This window comes from Pipistrellus kuhlii, unplaced genomic scaffold, assembly GCF_014108245.1.
Source record: "Pipistrellus kuhlii isolate mPipKuh1 unplaced genomic scaffold, mPipKuh1.p scaffold_m20_p_48, whole genome shotgun sequence".
Taxonomy (NCBI): Eukaryota; Metazoa; Chordata; class Mammalia; order Chiroptera; family Vespertilionidae; genus Pipistrellus; species Pipistrellus kuhlii.
Window position 1 is genome coordinate 2,399,113 of NW_023425549.1, and position 15,445 is coordinate 2,414,557.

The window sequence follows — 15,445 nt, forward strand, 5'->3', positions numbered from 1 at the left end:
CTCAGGCCATTTCCTCTTGGGAACAGGATCCTAATTCCAGTAGTAACCACGCCTGCCCGGGCCTTGACACATATGTGACCTCGGCTTCCCTCCACCTCACCGAGCTTACAGTGTCTGCCAGCTCTTACTGCAGGTTGAAGTGCTTGGATCATAAGAGGCCAGCAAACTCTGGTTGTCTCTCCCTCCATTTCCTCTGGGCAGGTCAGGCTCTCTGCATCCTGGTGTCTGAGGGTTTGTAGAGTGGACAGATAGGGCTTGGGAAGAAGTTGGAGCTCTTGACAACAATGAGCACCAGTGCCAGGGTAATATTTTTAAATTTACAGAACACTTTCACGCAGCTCATCTCACTTGGTCTTGGCCACGCTCCTGTGAGGGCAGTTGGGAGTCACTGGTCTCAGCTTACACATGGAGGACAGACGCTCAGAGAAGCAAGGTGTAAAGTGTGAGCAGTAATCAAGGTGTAGTCCGGTTCAGGCCTGGCTTGAATCAGGTTTGGCCAAGCCCAGACCCTTCATTTTTACAAGCTATGGCCGCACAAGAGGTACACAAGCAAACCACGCTTTATGGTTAGGCGAAGCCGGAGATCTGAGGAGGAATCACTGCAACGCCCGCTTCCTGTGGTCTTCCCTCTGCAGGGTGTGCCTGGCCGAGGTGTACCAAGACAAGGCCCTCGTTGGAGAGTTCATGAATCGGAAATGTGACTACGAAGACCCAAAGGTAGGCCCGGGCGGTGGCTGGGCTCCGCCTGCTCTCAGGGAGGCTTTGAGGTCCTGGTCCGTCCCCTGGCGCTCGTGGTACCTTGCCAGCCTCACAGACGTGGGGGTTCCCGCTCCTTTGGGAAACTGCTGGTCAGTTCTTTGGCTTTGGACATCACTGAATCTGGCTCCAGCATCCGCTTTTAAAGGTGATTGGGATTTGACATGCAGCTTTGCAGTACTGCCTACTTTAAGGAAATAGGTCAGCTCTCCAGAAGTTATGAGCAGCTGGACTTCCTGGAATGCTTGCAGATAGGATGTGGGACGCTGCGTGGGGCTGGGACAGTGGCTGACAAGGAAGGGCATGTCTTTACAGACCCAGATGTCTCTGCTCTTCAGCTCGGAGCCTACTGAGTCCGCGCTCACTGAGCTAACATCAGTCTCTGCTGTGTGGGTCAGGCCAATCAAAACGGAGGTCCAGCCCTCCCCTCCGGAAGCCCCGGGGCAGTGGACTGCGCAGAACAGTGCAATCCCTGAGAGGGGAAGGCCCGGGTCCGAAGGAGAACCAGGAGTGCTTACGATGCAAGGACAGAAAGTCTCAGAGGGGCTCGAGGCTTTGTCTTCCCGTATGCCAAGCAGTCTAGAGGAGGCAGTCTGGGCAGGTGCAGTAGAGTAGAAATGTCTCCGGTCCATTCTGTCACTGTACTTCATAGCAGTCAGCTCATCATCCTCTTGCCAGTCCCCTCGTCGTCTCAGCTTGCCTGGAGCTCAGCTCCTCAGCAGAACCCGAAGCAGGAAGAACTGGGAGGGGCTGCAGTGGGCCTTGTATCATGGAGGGGACAGCCTTTCCCTGAGACCCCTGAGACCCCTGAGGTTGCTGGCATTGGCTTGGCCCTGACCTGACTCAGCCAGCTGGGCTGACGATGCATGTTCCCCAAACCACGTTGGAGCTGAGTCCGCTCCCAAGAAGGATTGAGACGGAAGAAGTAGGCTGCCAACAGCATTGATTGCAGAGAGCTGTCCAAAGGTGTCGGCACTGAACCCAGACTCTAAAATGAGGACCAGTTAAGGCCAAGGCCGAGAAGGAGGGGGAGTGAGATGGCCCGTGGGTAGTGCTGGGAGGGCCGCAGTGAGGTGCAGCAGGGAGGGAGGGAGTTCATGCTGGTGGGACACATGGTCGGTTTGTTGGCCACACCATGGAGGATAAACAGGTAGCAGGGCAGTGAGCAGGCTGGAATGGGATGGTCACAGTGCAGGTGGACAGTAGGGACTAGTTTGGGTCCATAATTGATTGGAGGCGGGGAGGAGAGGAAGGAGGTAGACACAAACTGTGAGCTAAGGAGGAGCAGACCTGGAAGGAGGCGGTGATGGGGTAACAGGCCTGCTGCTGGGGGTTGGGGTGGGACATGGGGCATCCTGGGGACTGTGGACAGTTGGGTCTTCCTGGGGCCGGGGAGAGCTGCCAGTGCCGTTGTGAGGGCTGACAGTGTGTCCTCCTTCCCAGGTGGACTCGGTGGGCGGGGAGGCCAGAGGCCGGGGAGGCTGCTGCCGGGGGAGTGGATTACAAGATTGTCCTTGACATCTCCACTGCAGCCTCCCGTCAGGGAGGGAAGTCCTAACACCTCGTTCTCTTACTTTAAAAGGTCTGTGCCAGCGAGTTTAAAGAATTCGTGGAGAAGCTTAAAAAGAAGTTCAGTTCATCCTTAAAGAATCCTAACCTTGAAATCCCAGACACACTCCAGGAGCTGTTTGCCAGGTGAGGTTCTGGGGGTTCACTGTGGTCCGTGCGGCAGGAGGAGCTGTCACCAGCCGGCCGGGGCGGCCCAGGCCAGTGGTCACTCCGGCCTTGCTGCTGAGCCTGCTGGCTTTCCTGCCTCTGGGCCCCGTCATCCCACAGTGACTGAAAAGGGAGGCCACTGCCCCACCCAGCACCCCAGTCACTTCCCTTTCGGGCCCTGCTGCTGACTTAGTTCAGGTCGGTGTGCTTCTGCTAAGATTGCTCCTTTTAGCCTGGCCCGTGTACAGTGGTTAGAGCATTGGACCACACACCATAGTGTCTCTGGTTCGATTCCTGTCAAGGGCATGTGCCTGGGTTGCAGGTTTGACCCCCAGCCCCAATCAGGGTGCGGTGAAAAGCAACTAATCAATGTGTCTCTCTCACATCGATGTTTCTCATCCCCTCCCCTTCTCTCATAAAATAAAATAAGATAAATAAAACATAAAAATGAAAATTGCTCATTTTATATCAGTACAAGGAAACTCTGAGAGGTAAGGAACTTGCCCAAGGTCACAGTCAGTGCCTATGAGCAGCAGGGCCAAGATTTGAACTTGGGTGGTTGACTTCAGAGCTCCGGCAGTTTCCAGCTCAGCCACTGGGCATCTGAGAAAACATACTTGTGTCTGAACCACGCCTATTTCCTCTGCTTAATCCCGGGCGGAAACTCCCCTTCACCATCCTCATTAATGCAGTGTCTCTAGGCAAATTTATTTCTGAATTTCTTCCTGTAAGGAGATGACGTTCGCCGATTAGTTCCAACCTGTTTCTGTGGGAGATCTCATTTTCAGCAAATAATTTTATTGGGTCTGCTATATGCCGGGTCTAAGGATTCGTAGTCGTTTTCAGAGTTGACACCCTTGAGCTATTTGGGGAGTTTTGGTTTTTTAATGGTAGTGAACTGTGCCCCCAGTTCCCCTTATTCTCACATGTCCTGTTCACCTCTCTGTAGCTTAAAAAAAAACCAGAGAAATAATCTGTAATTTCAACATGTGATACAGCCATTCCCTCTCTCGGTGTTTTCTTCCAGTCTTCTTTCTTGTGCTTGTTTTAATGATAATGAGTCCACAAGTTTATACCCTCCTTTAACAATTAACAGTACTCCCTGCCTGTTAGCATTGTCAGTATCGCTTCATAATAGTCAGTAAATGAACATTAACCCCCTGTACCCTTCACTACCCTTCCACTCCATTTCCGCCTTTACCTCTGGTAACCATCATACTGTTGTCTGGGACTCGTTTCTTTTTCTTATTTGTTCATTTGTTGCTTCAGTTTTACATATGATCTCACATATGATGCAATCATATGGTTCTTGCCTTTTTCTGTCTGACTTACTTTGCTTAGCACGATATTCTCAAGTTTAACATTTTTTAAACATTTCAGCCAATAAATGGCCACCTGGAGCCAGCTGCAGCTTGGTTAGTGAAGGTCTGTTTTTGTGGTTTCTTATGCAGATACCGAGTTTTGTTGATCGGAGACCCAAAAGATCAAATCAGGAAGGAGGACAAACTCAATAGGCAAGTACTGACATACCGAGTGCCTTTCCTCAGCTGTCTGGGCTGCCTACCACAGGGGTCATCTAGGGCCAATCCAGCCTGCCCCCAGTTTTTCTAAATAAAGTTTTATTGGAACACAGCCATGCCCATTCTGTATAGTCTGTGCTGCTTTCCTCAGCACATCAGAGCTGAGTGGTTGCGATGAGACCAGATAGCCCACAAAGACTAAATTATGTATCTGGCCCTTTTCCGGAGAAGTCTGCTGACCCCTGACCTCCAGTGTCACTGGCCTGGGCTTAAGGTGGGCTGGGGAAAGGGTCTGAACTCTCAGCCCATGAGCTCTCTGAGCAAAAGTGGTTAGAAAGCCCAGCTTTTTCCCCGTCTTGGATGAGCAATATTCAGTTTGATTTGAACTCTGTATTTCAGCGAGAAGCCTGTTCCTTTTAGAGAAAAACTTGTTTAAAATTTGATTAAAAGAAAATATAAGCAGTTAACCACATTTGTTAATTGTTGTGAAAACCTATTTCCAGGTTATGTCACCCCCTTCTCCCCTAGGCTGACATGTTTTTCCTGCAAAAATTGACCAGTTTGTAAGGCTTAAAGCCCAGCATGCGTTTTGTTTTGGTTTGTAAATAGTTTGGGTGTTCAGGTCACTCCTGTGAGATCGGAAATGTATATTCGATAAGAACGGAATCTGTCCGCATGCCCGGTGCTCTGTGGCCTCACGTCCCTGTGCTACCCCTTCTCTCTCAGCATGGATGACATCCACTACCTGGTGCTCCAGAACCTGATCCAGAGCACGCTGGCCCTCTCGGACAGTCAAATGAAGTCCTGCCAGTCATTCCAGGTGCGTGCAGAGGCCGGCGCCATCCATGCGACGTTTTACTCTTTCTCTTCTCAGCTGTGTGGCCCAGGGGCCTGACTTTACAGGAGACTCTGGCCCTCACTTCTTTCATCTTTACAGTGTGGGCAAAGGACCCAGTGACTCCAAAATCCAGTGCTCTGATGAGAAGTGAACTTGTGAGGGGCTGAGGCTGGGTGGGCAAGGTCCCACTCACAGCGGCCCTTGTCCAGCATAGAGAGGGTGGACAGTCACCTGCAGGGAGAGCCTCTGAGGTCTGAGGTACAGACATGTGTGATCTAGGCTTCCAAGGGTTGCTTTGCTTGGAGAAGAATCAGGTTGGAGGAGGTAGCATGTACAGAAGTAGGGAGAGCAGTTGGCTGGAGGCCGCAATGAGAAATGATGGCGGTGTGAACTAAGTGGTGGCAGTGTAGGCGGCACGAACCAGTTGGAAACACATTTTGGGAGTAGAGGCACCGGACATGTGATGTGTTGGACGAGGAGTAGGAGGAAGAGCGGGTCCCTGGTGACTTGGCATTGATTCCTAGTTCTTTGCATCGTAAGAAACGGGTGGTGCAGGGGCCTCCTCTTTCTCCAGGCTCCTGTCCTGGCTCAGGTGTGACGTGTTGGTGGGGGTAGAACTTGTCAGGCTCCCCCCTCACACCCCCAAGGGTCAGCTCTGGCCTCCCCACACCTAGTCCCCATGCCAGTTGCTTCCCCTATAGATGATCGGCTCAGGCTCCTAAGCACCTGGCCGTCCCGCTGTGCCCATGCCCGCTGTGCCCCTGCCCGCTGTGCCCCTACCCGCTGTGCCCGTGCCCACTGTGCCCTGCCTGCTGTGCCCGTGCCCGCTGTGCCCTGCCCGCTGTGCCCTGCCTGCTGTGCCCGTGCCCGCTGTGCCCTGCCCGCTGTGCCCTGCCCGCCGTGCCCTGCCCGCCGCTCACCCACGACTTGCTGTGTTACAGACGTTCCGCCTGTACCAGGAGTATAAGGACCACATCCTGGGGAGGGCCTTCGTGGAGTGCCAGAAGAGGAGCTTGGTCAACCGGCGCCGGGTCAACCACACGCTGGGCCCAAAGAAAAACCGGGCTCTGCCCTTCGTGCCAATGTCCTACCAGCTGTCCCAGAGCTACTACAAGTGAGCACGTGCAGGAGCGCTGGTCTGGCCTTGGGGAGGGCAGGGCCCGTGTCAGATGCTGAGCTGGTGTGGGCGTACGGTGTTTTGTGGTGGTTTGTGTTTTGTGTTGGGGCATTTACCTTTTTGCCAGTGGTCTCCCTTGGTCTTGTCAAATTGGGTAAAATGAGTTTCTGATGAACTGCTTGTCCGGTTAAAAGTGCACCCTCCTGGTTGGGCATAACCTCCGTCCCTGGTCCTCTCCCTCAGGGCGCTCAGCCGCCTGTCTCGCAGGCTCACCACTGTGCAGCGTCAGGTGTTGCTCAGACAGACAGCCGGCAGCACAGCAGCGACCTGAGCTCGGGGGTGCACTGTCGAGGGTCTCCTACCTGGAGCCCCTCCTGCTAGGAGCACCCCTCAGCTCACTCATGGCTGCAAGCCTGGCTGGTCTGGCATTCTGTCCCCCAGCAGAGAAGTCCGTTATAACAGTCCCAGGAGTTCTCCGTGGCAGCTCCCGGGCTGGCTTCCCCTCTCCATCCTGGCCTCCTGACAGTCCTCAGACCTGCAGAGGCTGCATTCAGAATCAGAACAACCAGCTGAGGATTCACTTGTTCCGTTCCTAAATGCCATTCTGTGTGGCTCTCGGTCCCCTTTCCTTTCCAGAGAGCAGCCCGGGCAGCAGAAGACGAGTCCAACAGGCCATGTGACCGTGAGCCCATTCTCATCTGTGAGCTGAGAAGCAGTGGCCACGGATCAGGAGGACTGGGCCCCTCCCTCTGCCTAGACCGCTGACTCTGCTGACAGAGTCTTGGGAGGTTGACTTTAGGCAGAGGCAAGGGCTTGACTCTCCAGTCGCCTTTGGAATCGGCAGGATTGAGCACACACATGTCCCCTCCTCTCTGTGTGGTTCAGGGCTTGCGTTGTGTAAAGATGATTACAAAAAGTACATCATCGCCCCAGGTTGGCACCTGTGTATAGTGAGGGCCTGGGAGGCACAGAGTTAGATAAGAAGGTGCCCGGGTGAGTGGGGGAGGACGCCGAGGGCTGCAGTGCGATGCGTTTGAGGGGGCGGGAAGCTGTGTGTGATTCAACCACAGAGGCCTGCAGCGCACACAGCTTCCAGGCGAGGGCTCCCTCCCGTCCTCAGCAAGGCCCTCCCTTCTGTCTGTAGGATCTTCACATGGCGATTTCCGAGCACCATCTGCACCGAATCATTCCAGTTCTTCAACAGAATCCTGGCTGCCGGCAAGCTAGACCAGCCTGATCATTTCTCCTTCAAAGACCAGGACAGTGATGACTGCCCAGATGACCTGGTGGCGTTCTCTTTGGACGGCCCTGGAGGACACTGTGTGGCCGCCCTCACCCTCTTCTCGCTGGGCCTCATCTCCGTGGACGTCAGGATCCCCGAGCAGATCGTGGTGGTGGACAGCTCCATGGTGGAGAACGAGGTCATTAAGAGGTAAAGGCTGAGCCTCGGCCGCCTTTCCCTCATTCCCGTGGTGGCTGCACTTGCATTGCTCGGTCACCCGGTCTGCATTCCTGCAACAAGCACGCGCTGGCTTTCCCGCGCTGTGTCAGCACTGGGCATTGGCCACAGAGCGTGCCTGTGGGAATTCCGGTGCCAGGCAATGCAGGCCTTCTGCTGGGGCCTCTGGCGCCGGGGGAGCCAGGGGCGTGACGGCTGTGCCAAAGGGGGGAGGACATGGTATGGTGGAAAGAAGGTTGGCAGAGAAGGAGGGAGTGGCACAAGTTCCGTGATGGCATAATAGCTGAACTGGGATTTAATGGGAAGCAGGCGCTTTTGTGGACAGAGACTAGAAGGTTTTTCAGGTAAAAGGAACAGCCTTGCAAAGACAGGTGTGTGAAGAGGAGTCAGGTGTGTGGGAAGGTGGGTGAGGGAGAATCTGGAGCCCGTGCCAGCCTTCATAGCCAGGGCCAGGGTGGGCCACAGCGACCACGGCTGTAGCTCAGGCCTGGTCACGGCGCTGTCTGCTGCCATTGTGTGCCCCGGAGGGAAGTGGGGCAGCGGACAGGCAGGGCCTGAGCTCGGTCATCGAGGGCATTTTCTCCTCCCAGCCTGGGGAAGGACGGCACCTTGGAAGAGGATGAGGATGAAGAGGAAGACTTGGACGAAGACCCGGGGGGCAAGCGCCGGAGCATTGAGGTGAAGGCCTCCCAGGCCTCCCACACCAACTACCTGCTGATGAAGGGCTACTACGCCCCCGGCATCGTCAGCACCCGGAACCTCAACCCCAACGACAGCATCGTGGTCAACTCCTGCCACGTGAGGTTCCGGCTCCGCTGCAGCCCCAAGTCCACCCATCTCAGGTCCACTGGTGAGCGCCGCCCCCGGCCCGGCCTGGCCCGGCCCTGATGCCCACCTCCCAGCTCTGAAGGCCAAGCTGGCCGGGGCCCCACAGAAGGAAGCACCTCCCAGCCTGTTGGCAGGTCGAGGAGCATGGGTCCCAGGCGCCTTGCTGCTGCCAGTCGGGGAGCCCCCGGCTGTGCTGCCTTATCTTCACTTCCCACACGCACCTGCTCCCAGCCCCCACCCCCCCAGGCCCTGCCTCTTCTGTGGGGCAGCTTTGTCACTGTTTCTGTCTTTAGTTCTTCTTCTGGTTCCCTTTGTAACTCTAAATGATGCATTTGTTTGAAATTTTTAAGTATTTTGAGTTGTAAAAAATGTGTATTCCCCTTACATTTCATTATCTCTCACCTTCTTTACTCCTCGTTTTTAGACTTCTTTTTAGTTCCATGGATTACCTTTGAAACTTTAGATAACTGACTTGAACCTCTGTTTCCTTACCCTCAATTTTAGGCAGTCTTTCCCCTCGACATAAAGTGAGAATGTTCCCTGCATGTCTCCACCTCCTTCCCATCCGCCTGCCTCTGTCTGACATGCTTTATTTTTGAGTTGAGGTGGATGGTGTTTACCTTTGGTTTCATATCCACAGTTAGTATCCTGTGCTTTGTCTTGAGCTTGACCCTGGCAAGCTAGAGGTGACCTAAGACTGTGGTCTTAGCAGAGATACCTTTTCAGGAAGCAGCCAGCTAGTGTACGCAAAGCAGGGATTTTCTATTATTAATAGAAAATCTAAAGAGCCCGAGTCTCACAGGCTCTGAGGGCTGTGAGCACAGAGTCGGGAAGGGTGGGGTCCAGGGTCAGCGAGTTGAGGACCTCCCCTCCAGAACACTGTGGTCAGTTTTTGGACCCCACCCCGCCTCTGAGTCTTGAGCAGGAGAAATACTGGCCCCGGGGGAATCCAGCCCTGGTGGCTGCAGTCAAAGGCCCTGGGGCATGTCACCGGGGCCTGAAGCCAGGGCTACCCGTGCCCACCGTGGGCGTTTGGGGAGCGGCGTGTTGCGGTGGCATGTGCCCCGCGGCGGCACCACTGATGGGCGGGCCCGCAGGCTGACCCTCGTCTCCTGTCTCTGCAGGCCCCGCTCTGGAAGAGCTAGCGGTGGGGACTGCCTGCCTCCCCAGCGTGTTCACCAGGCTGATCAACAGCCGGGAGGACACCTGCCGCCTGGAGGAGTTTGTGCACCGGGCGGAGCTGTCCGGCTACAGACCTGCTGACGTGTCTGCCGCCCTGGAGGTCCGGGGGGCCATTGCGGCCACGGGGTGCTTCGGGGTGGACAAGGCGGAGCTGAGGAGACGCTTCCCTGCCTTGGAGAGGGCGGATGGTGAGCGCGCCAAGGCCTTCGCAGACTACGTGCAGGTGAGCCTGCCGCTCACAGGCCGGGCACGCTGCCGGGGCGCTGGGTTTTGTTTTAAAACATTGAATTCGTTGTCAACATTTACAAATAGGAGACTTGCCCGTAGCCCAGCTTCTTGTGAACGTTAAAAGGTCTGTCCACTCGGGGCCCTGCTCCTCGGCCCCCTGGCTGGAGCCCCTTTTCTCACCACTTTACTTACCTGGACCCCTTTGCTTCATGACTTAAACCCAAGACTGTCCTTTCAAAAGGGCCTTTGAAATGAGTGCCAGGGGCCTGGCTGCCCTCGAGCGCTGTCAGTGGTTGGAGGCAGTCGTGGTCTCGGAGACGCCTGCCTCGCGATGTCCTGCAGGGGAGGGGGAGGAAGGCCAAAGCCTGTTAACAGACAAGTTCTTACGCATGCGAGGCCGCAGTGAGAGGTGATGGCAGCCGCTATTCGTGGGGTTCGCTCCTTCATGGACATCTTGGTGTACCGGGGCCTAGGGGGTGGGGGAGGGAGCCGTCCCAGGGCCATCAGAGGTGACGCTCGGGGGGGCTCCCTGAGCTCCTGGTGCCCGGCCCAGGGGCCCGAGGCTGAGGACCCACAGCTGACCTTCCCAGGCCCACTCGGCCTGCTAGGAGGCCTGGTTCCAGGCAAATTCTGTGAGCCCCAAATAGTGCGTTTTTAATAGAAAACCTAAAAGAAAGAGGACGTGACACCATGTGCCACTCCAAGGGGTGCCGCTCCTGGATGAGGACAAGGACTCGGGAGGCAACGCAGAGAAGATGAGGGGGTGTCGTTCGTGTGGAACAGTGGTTTGTGCAGAACTTGTAGCACTCAGAGTGTTGACCTCTGTGGGAGGACGCTGGCAGCCAGGAGACCTGTAGTCACATCAGGTTCCAGGGTGCGGCTCCCGCATCTGCCTTGTTTTACAAAAAGGCACACAGCCTATTAGGGGTGTCTAACTCAATCAGAGAAGGGGCCAAAATCTAAAATCCAGCCTAAATCGCAGGCCGAATGGTTTACTGAACAGTCATAAACTGTCATTGTGATGGAAACGCAGCGGAGTGCAGTGATGACAGCGCGGTGTGGGCCACATTGCAAGGCCTGGCGGGACGGATTTGGCCCGAGGGCCTTGTGTTTGACACATGTGGCTAGATGGAGGGACTGCCCCGGGGCCGCACAGCCGCCTGGTGGCTGCCCGGGGCTGGAAGCCGCCTCCTCGTGTTGTCTGCCTGATGCCCAGGGCACTTGTTCAGGACCCTGGACATCAGGCAGGCACACAGACCCTGATGATCTGGGTCCCGCTTTTCCCAGGACCTCTTGGAGCAACATCAGGTGCTGGAAGTCGGCGGCAACTCCGTTCGCCTGGTGGCCATGGCCTCTGCCCGGCCCTGGCTCCTGCACTCGGTGCGGCTGAGAGCGAAAGAAGAGGACGCGGAAACTCAGAGAGAAGACCCCCAGGCCAGACCCCCGGAGGGGCCTTCCAGCGAGGACGACCCTGAGAGGCAGGCAGCACCTTCTCAGGGCTCCCAGGGCAGCAAGAGGCGTGCCAGCTGGGCCAGCACTGACCCGGCCGTTTCGAGCGGGGAGGCCGACCCCGAGAGTGCCCAGGGGCCCCCAGCAAAGAGGCCCACACTCCAGGACCTGCGCTTGGGCCCCAGCCCCAGAGCCGAGGACGGGGCAGAAATGCCGGCACCTGCTCTTCCTGTAGCTCCTGCAGACACAGGTGCAGGGGACACCCTCCCAGGAGCATCCGAAGCCAGACCGGAGGGCCAGGAGGGAGTCGGGGTACCCGGCTCCACAGGCCAGGAGCAGCTGAGCTGTCAGGCCCAGCTCCCAGAGGGCTCGGAAGACGCGAGAGGTACCGAACCTTCTTCCACTCCCCGGCCCCCGCACATCTATCCTGTCCCTGGACCTGCCTGTCCTCCGAGACCGGAACCTTGACTTCAACTTTGCATCGGCTCCCTGCAGGGAGAGGGCTTAGTGCTTCCACTAGAGGCAGGAGGCTCTGCAGCTGCTGGGCAGGCCTGGGGGTCCCGGGCAGAGGCCGAGGCCCTGGAGCAGGCTCTCCCCGTCCCGGGGGAGGGGGCAGTGACAGAAATAGGAAGTGTCCCCTTCCTTCAGCCTGGCCCTGGCTGACCCTGCCACTTCCCTGTCCTCATCTCAGCAGGGCCTCCTGGGTGGGTTCTCGGGATGTTTTGTTTTGGGGCTGTTTTGCCGAGCTCTGTGGTCAGTGCTCTCGGTGGAGGACGAGGCGTGACTCACCTCCGCTGGGCTCTGGGGACAAACCCACACGTGCACCCCGCGTCCATCCCAGGGTGGTCCTGGGTGTGCTGGCTGCGGCCTCTGGGGCCGCCACGCCCAGGACGGAGCTCCGTGCACAACAGGGTTCTGTCCCTTCCTTCCCAGCGCAGCCCCACAGCCAGGCGTGAACGGGGTGGGAGAGACAGGCTCCGCCCTTTAAGCCTCCCACCGTTTCCCCCCGCAGGTTCCACAGAGAGCGGTGCGGCCGGCAATGCCTCCCTGGCAGCTCGGTGAGTGGGGCCCGCGTCAGGCTGGAGGGCAGTGCCCGGGCAGCGTGTCCTCAGGGGCCCAGACAGGAGGCCGCAGTAATGGTAGCAGGAAGGCCTCTCACAGTATTGATAGTTCGCCCAGCACAGAGGTTCTCGGCGGGGAACACGGAAATGTGTGGGAGCGTTTGGTTGTTGGGCTCCCAGGGGGACGAGTCAGGGGCTACCTGCATGCAGCGACGGGGCCAACCTGCTGGGCATTGCAGTGAGGGGCCCTCCGACCTGTGTGCATGGCCTCAGCTTGACGGGATGCGTGTGTTCCTGGCTCCCGAGAGCTCAGGCTCCAGCACCCAGGGCCCGGCCACAGCAGGGTGTCCTGCTGCCCAAAGCCTGGGTGGGGTGACAGACAGTCCCTGGTTAGGGTCAGCAGGAACCCTTGCTCTAAGGAAAGTGTCTGGAAGCCCCTCCATGACACAGCAGCGCTGTGGTGAGACCTCTGTGATCACGCCTGGCCTGGGTGGAGGCAGCCGCTGGCCGGGCCAGCTGGAGCGGGAAACCTGGAAGTCCGCGCTCTCCCTCCCTGCCCGTGGTTGCGGCTGAATCTGAGCAGGTCCCACACGGTTTCTTTCCTCGGCCGTGCTCATGGGCCTGAGGTGGGACCCTGCTGCCCAGGTGGGAGGGGCAGGGGAGGGAAAGAGCAGAAGGTAGACCATCCTCAGCCTGTGACCTGGGTCAGACCCTGGACCTCCCTGAGCCTCAGTGTCCCGTTTGAACTGGGGCTGCGTGTGAGCGGGCTGTCTCCCCTTCCTGCAGGGACTGTGAGAACATCTGCTTCATCAGCCGCCCGTGGCGCATCGTGGACGGCCACCTGAACACGCCGGTGTGCAAGGGCATGATGGAGGCCGTGCTGTACCACATCATGAGCCGGCCCGGCGTGCCGCAGAGCTGCCTGCTGCAGCACTACCAGGGCGTCCTGCAGCCCATCGTCGTGCTCGAGCTGCTCCAGGTGCGCCCTCCTGGCCTGGCGGTCGGAGGGACGGGGAGGCGGGCGTGCTGGATGAGCTCCGGGTGCGGCGGCCACATAAGGCCACCCACAGGGGCCACAGAGGCAGAGATTGGCCCCAGGCCTCCTGGCAGAGCACCAGGCTCCTCCAAAGAGCCTTCTGCTCCAGGAGTACCCCTGTTAACGTGCTTTACCTCCGCTCAGCCCTCCCTGAGAGGTCTGCCCTCCGAGGCAGCTCTGCCGGCAACAATCCCGCGCGAGTGTTCTGCCCTCTGACACCCGCACCAGCTCTCTTCTCAGCACTCTGCCCCCGACACCTGAGTCCCAGCCCCAGGCTGGCACTCCCAGCGGCCTCCCCCGGCCCCGGGCTGGCACTCCGGGCGGCCTCCCCCGGCCCTGGGCTGGCACTCCCACCGGCCTCCCCCGGCCCCGGGCTGGCACTCCCACCGGCCTCCCCCGGCCCCGGGCTGGCACTCCCACCGGCCTCCCCCGGTCCCAGGCTGGCACTCCCAGCGGCCTCCCCCAGCCCCGGGCTGACACTCCGGGCGGCCTCCCCCGGCCCCAGGCTGCTCAGCTTAAACATGGAGTCCCGGCTCCTCTTTCTAACCCTTTCTCTAGAGCCAGGGTCACGAGCTCATGGGCCCCCGGGCAGGCAGGTGGGCGAGTGGTGGGTGGCAGGGAGAGCGGGAGACCACCTCAGCCTCCTGGGGGCAGCTGCGTCCCCTCCGGCCTGATCACCGTCCTGTGCCCACAGCCATGTGTGCCCAGGGGCTCCAGCTGCTCACAAGCTGGAAACTGGAATTCCCTGAGCCTTGAAGCATGTGGAGCCAAACAAAACCCCATCTGGAAGCAGCTTGGCCCAGGGGAATGCTGGTCACACGTTCTCTCTCTTGCCTCCCGATAAGTCCCTCCTTGTCACTCGAGGCCAGTGCAGGTGTCCGCTGTTCCGGGAAGGAGCAGGCGTGGTCCGTAAGTGCCTCTCAACCTGTGTGTCTGGTTCTCCAGGGCCTGGAATTCCTTGGCTGCATTAAGAAGCGCTTGCTCAAGCCCAAGGCTGTCTCGCTCTTCTCCAAACCCGTGGTGGAAGAGGAAGAGCCGCCCTGCAGCCCCAGCGAGAGTTCCATGGTGTTCTACGAGCCCACGCTGGACTGCACCCTCCGGCTGGGCCGCGTGTTCCCCCACGAGGTCAACTGGAACAAGTGGATCCACCTGTGAGGCCGCTGGCTCCAGCCGGCTGGGACTCGGAGAGGCCGCCGCCTGCTCTGCCCGCCTGGCCGGGGAGCGGCCGCGGAGACTTTGGCCCCTGCCACGCTCTTCCTCTTGTGCTGCAGACACGTTTCCGCTGCCAGCGAGCTGCCTGCCATCCTCTCTGAACCCGGGTGGTATGAGTCTGAGGCCCACAGGCTTCCGAGTGTCTGCCATTTGGGAGCAGCGCTGCTGCTTCGGCCTGAGCCTCCTGTGTGGACGAGCCTGAGTTGTCAGCTGCTGGCCAGTGGGGCCTGAGCTCTGGGCTTGGCTTTGCCCTGTCCGTGCACACCTGTGCCCCAGATCCCAGCGCAGGGCCTTGTGGGGACATGTCACAGAATAGAGGCTGTGTGCCCTGCCTGCCCGGGCCGGACGTCTGACCCCCGAGGCGGGGCCTGCCTCCGGAGAGGAGCCTGCAGGGCCGTTTAGCCTGGCAGGCCCCCGGCAGGCCTCCAGCCGGGTGGGCTCGCCCTCCTGCTGGCAAGAAACCCAGAGTCCCTGTAGGTTTGGGGTTTGTTTCATTTTTCAACATCTTTCTTCACTTAAAAAAAAAAAAAATCCTTTGGCATGTGTTTATTTATTGTCCGATTACTGTGAAGTAAAATGCATTTAGTTTTGTGTTTCCTGAAGCGTCTGTTCCTGAGGGAGTTCTTGTCTTCAGCTGCTTCACAGCGGGGAGTGGGTGTTCCCAGGGAAACCAGAGGACAAGGGGAGCTGGGCAGCTGGGCTGTGCGCGGCCACCCCCACGCCCCACCCCCCCAGCCGGCAGCAGCAATGCAGGCGTGCGGTCCATGAAGTTCTTTTACTTTAGTTGCCAGCATTTTAAAAAATTGGTTTCACATTTTTAGGTCAGAAGTTGGGACATGCCCCCCACACCCCAGTCAGCAGGGCGCCCCGGGTCTGGCCTCACAGCCACGGAAGCAGCCGTTCCTTCCAAAGCCAGCCGCCTGCACACGGCAGAGCTGCGGCGCTGGCCTGGCCGGACGTGAGGCCGTGCCACTGTCCTCCCTCCACCGGGACCGGCCCCCCCGGGCCTGGCCCCCAGGCCAGGAACGTGCGTCTGGAGTCCT

The 15,445-nt window shown here is 58.5% G+C and overlaps 1 protein-coding gene across 4 annotated transcripts in view; it reads left to right on the forward strand.

The window, feature by feature from the left end:
* The window catches only part of GTF3C1 (general transcription factor IIIC subunit 1), a 78,401-nt gene extending 63,410 nt beyond the window's left edge, over positions 1–14,991 (forward strand). For 2 of the 4 annotated variants that reach the window (XM_036413009.2, XM_036413011.2), the window contains 12 exons: positions 636–717; positions 2,339–2,451; positions 3,924–3,986; positions 4,719–4,812; positions 5,772–5,944; positions 7,092–7,379; positions 7,997–8,256; positions 9,359–9,639; positions 10,932–11,478; positions 12,106–12,151; positions 12,941–13,133; positions 14,136–14,991. In XM_036413009.2, coding sequence (XP_036268902.1) covers positions 636–717; positions 2,339–2,451; positions 3,924–3,986; positions 4,719–4,812; positions 5,772–5,944; positions 7,092–7,379; positions 7,997–8,256; positions 9,359–9,639; positions 10,932–11,478; positions 12,106–12,151; positions 12,941–13,133; positions 14,136–14,345 — 2,350 coding nt within the window. In that variant the 3' untranslated portion in view covers positions 14,346–14,991. Of the gene's footprint in view, positions 1–635; positions 718–2,338; positions 2,452–3,923; positions 3,987–4,718; positions 4,813–5,771; positions 5,945–7,091; positions 7,380–7,996; positions 8,257–9,358; positions 9,640–10,931; positions 11,479–12,105; positions 12,152–12,940; positions 13,134–14,135 lie in introns of those variants that run through there. The other 2 variants (XR_006739943.1, XM_036413010.2) reach the window with 2 other exon arrangements.
* Positions 14,992–15,445: the final 454 nt, after the last annotated feature.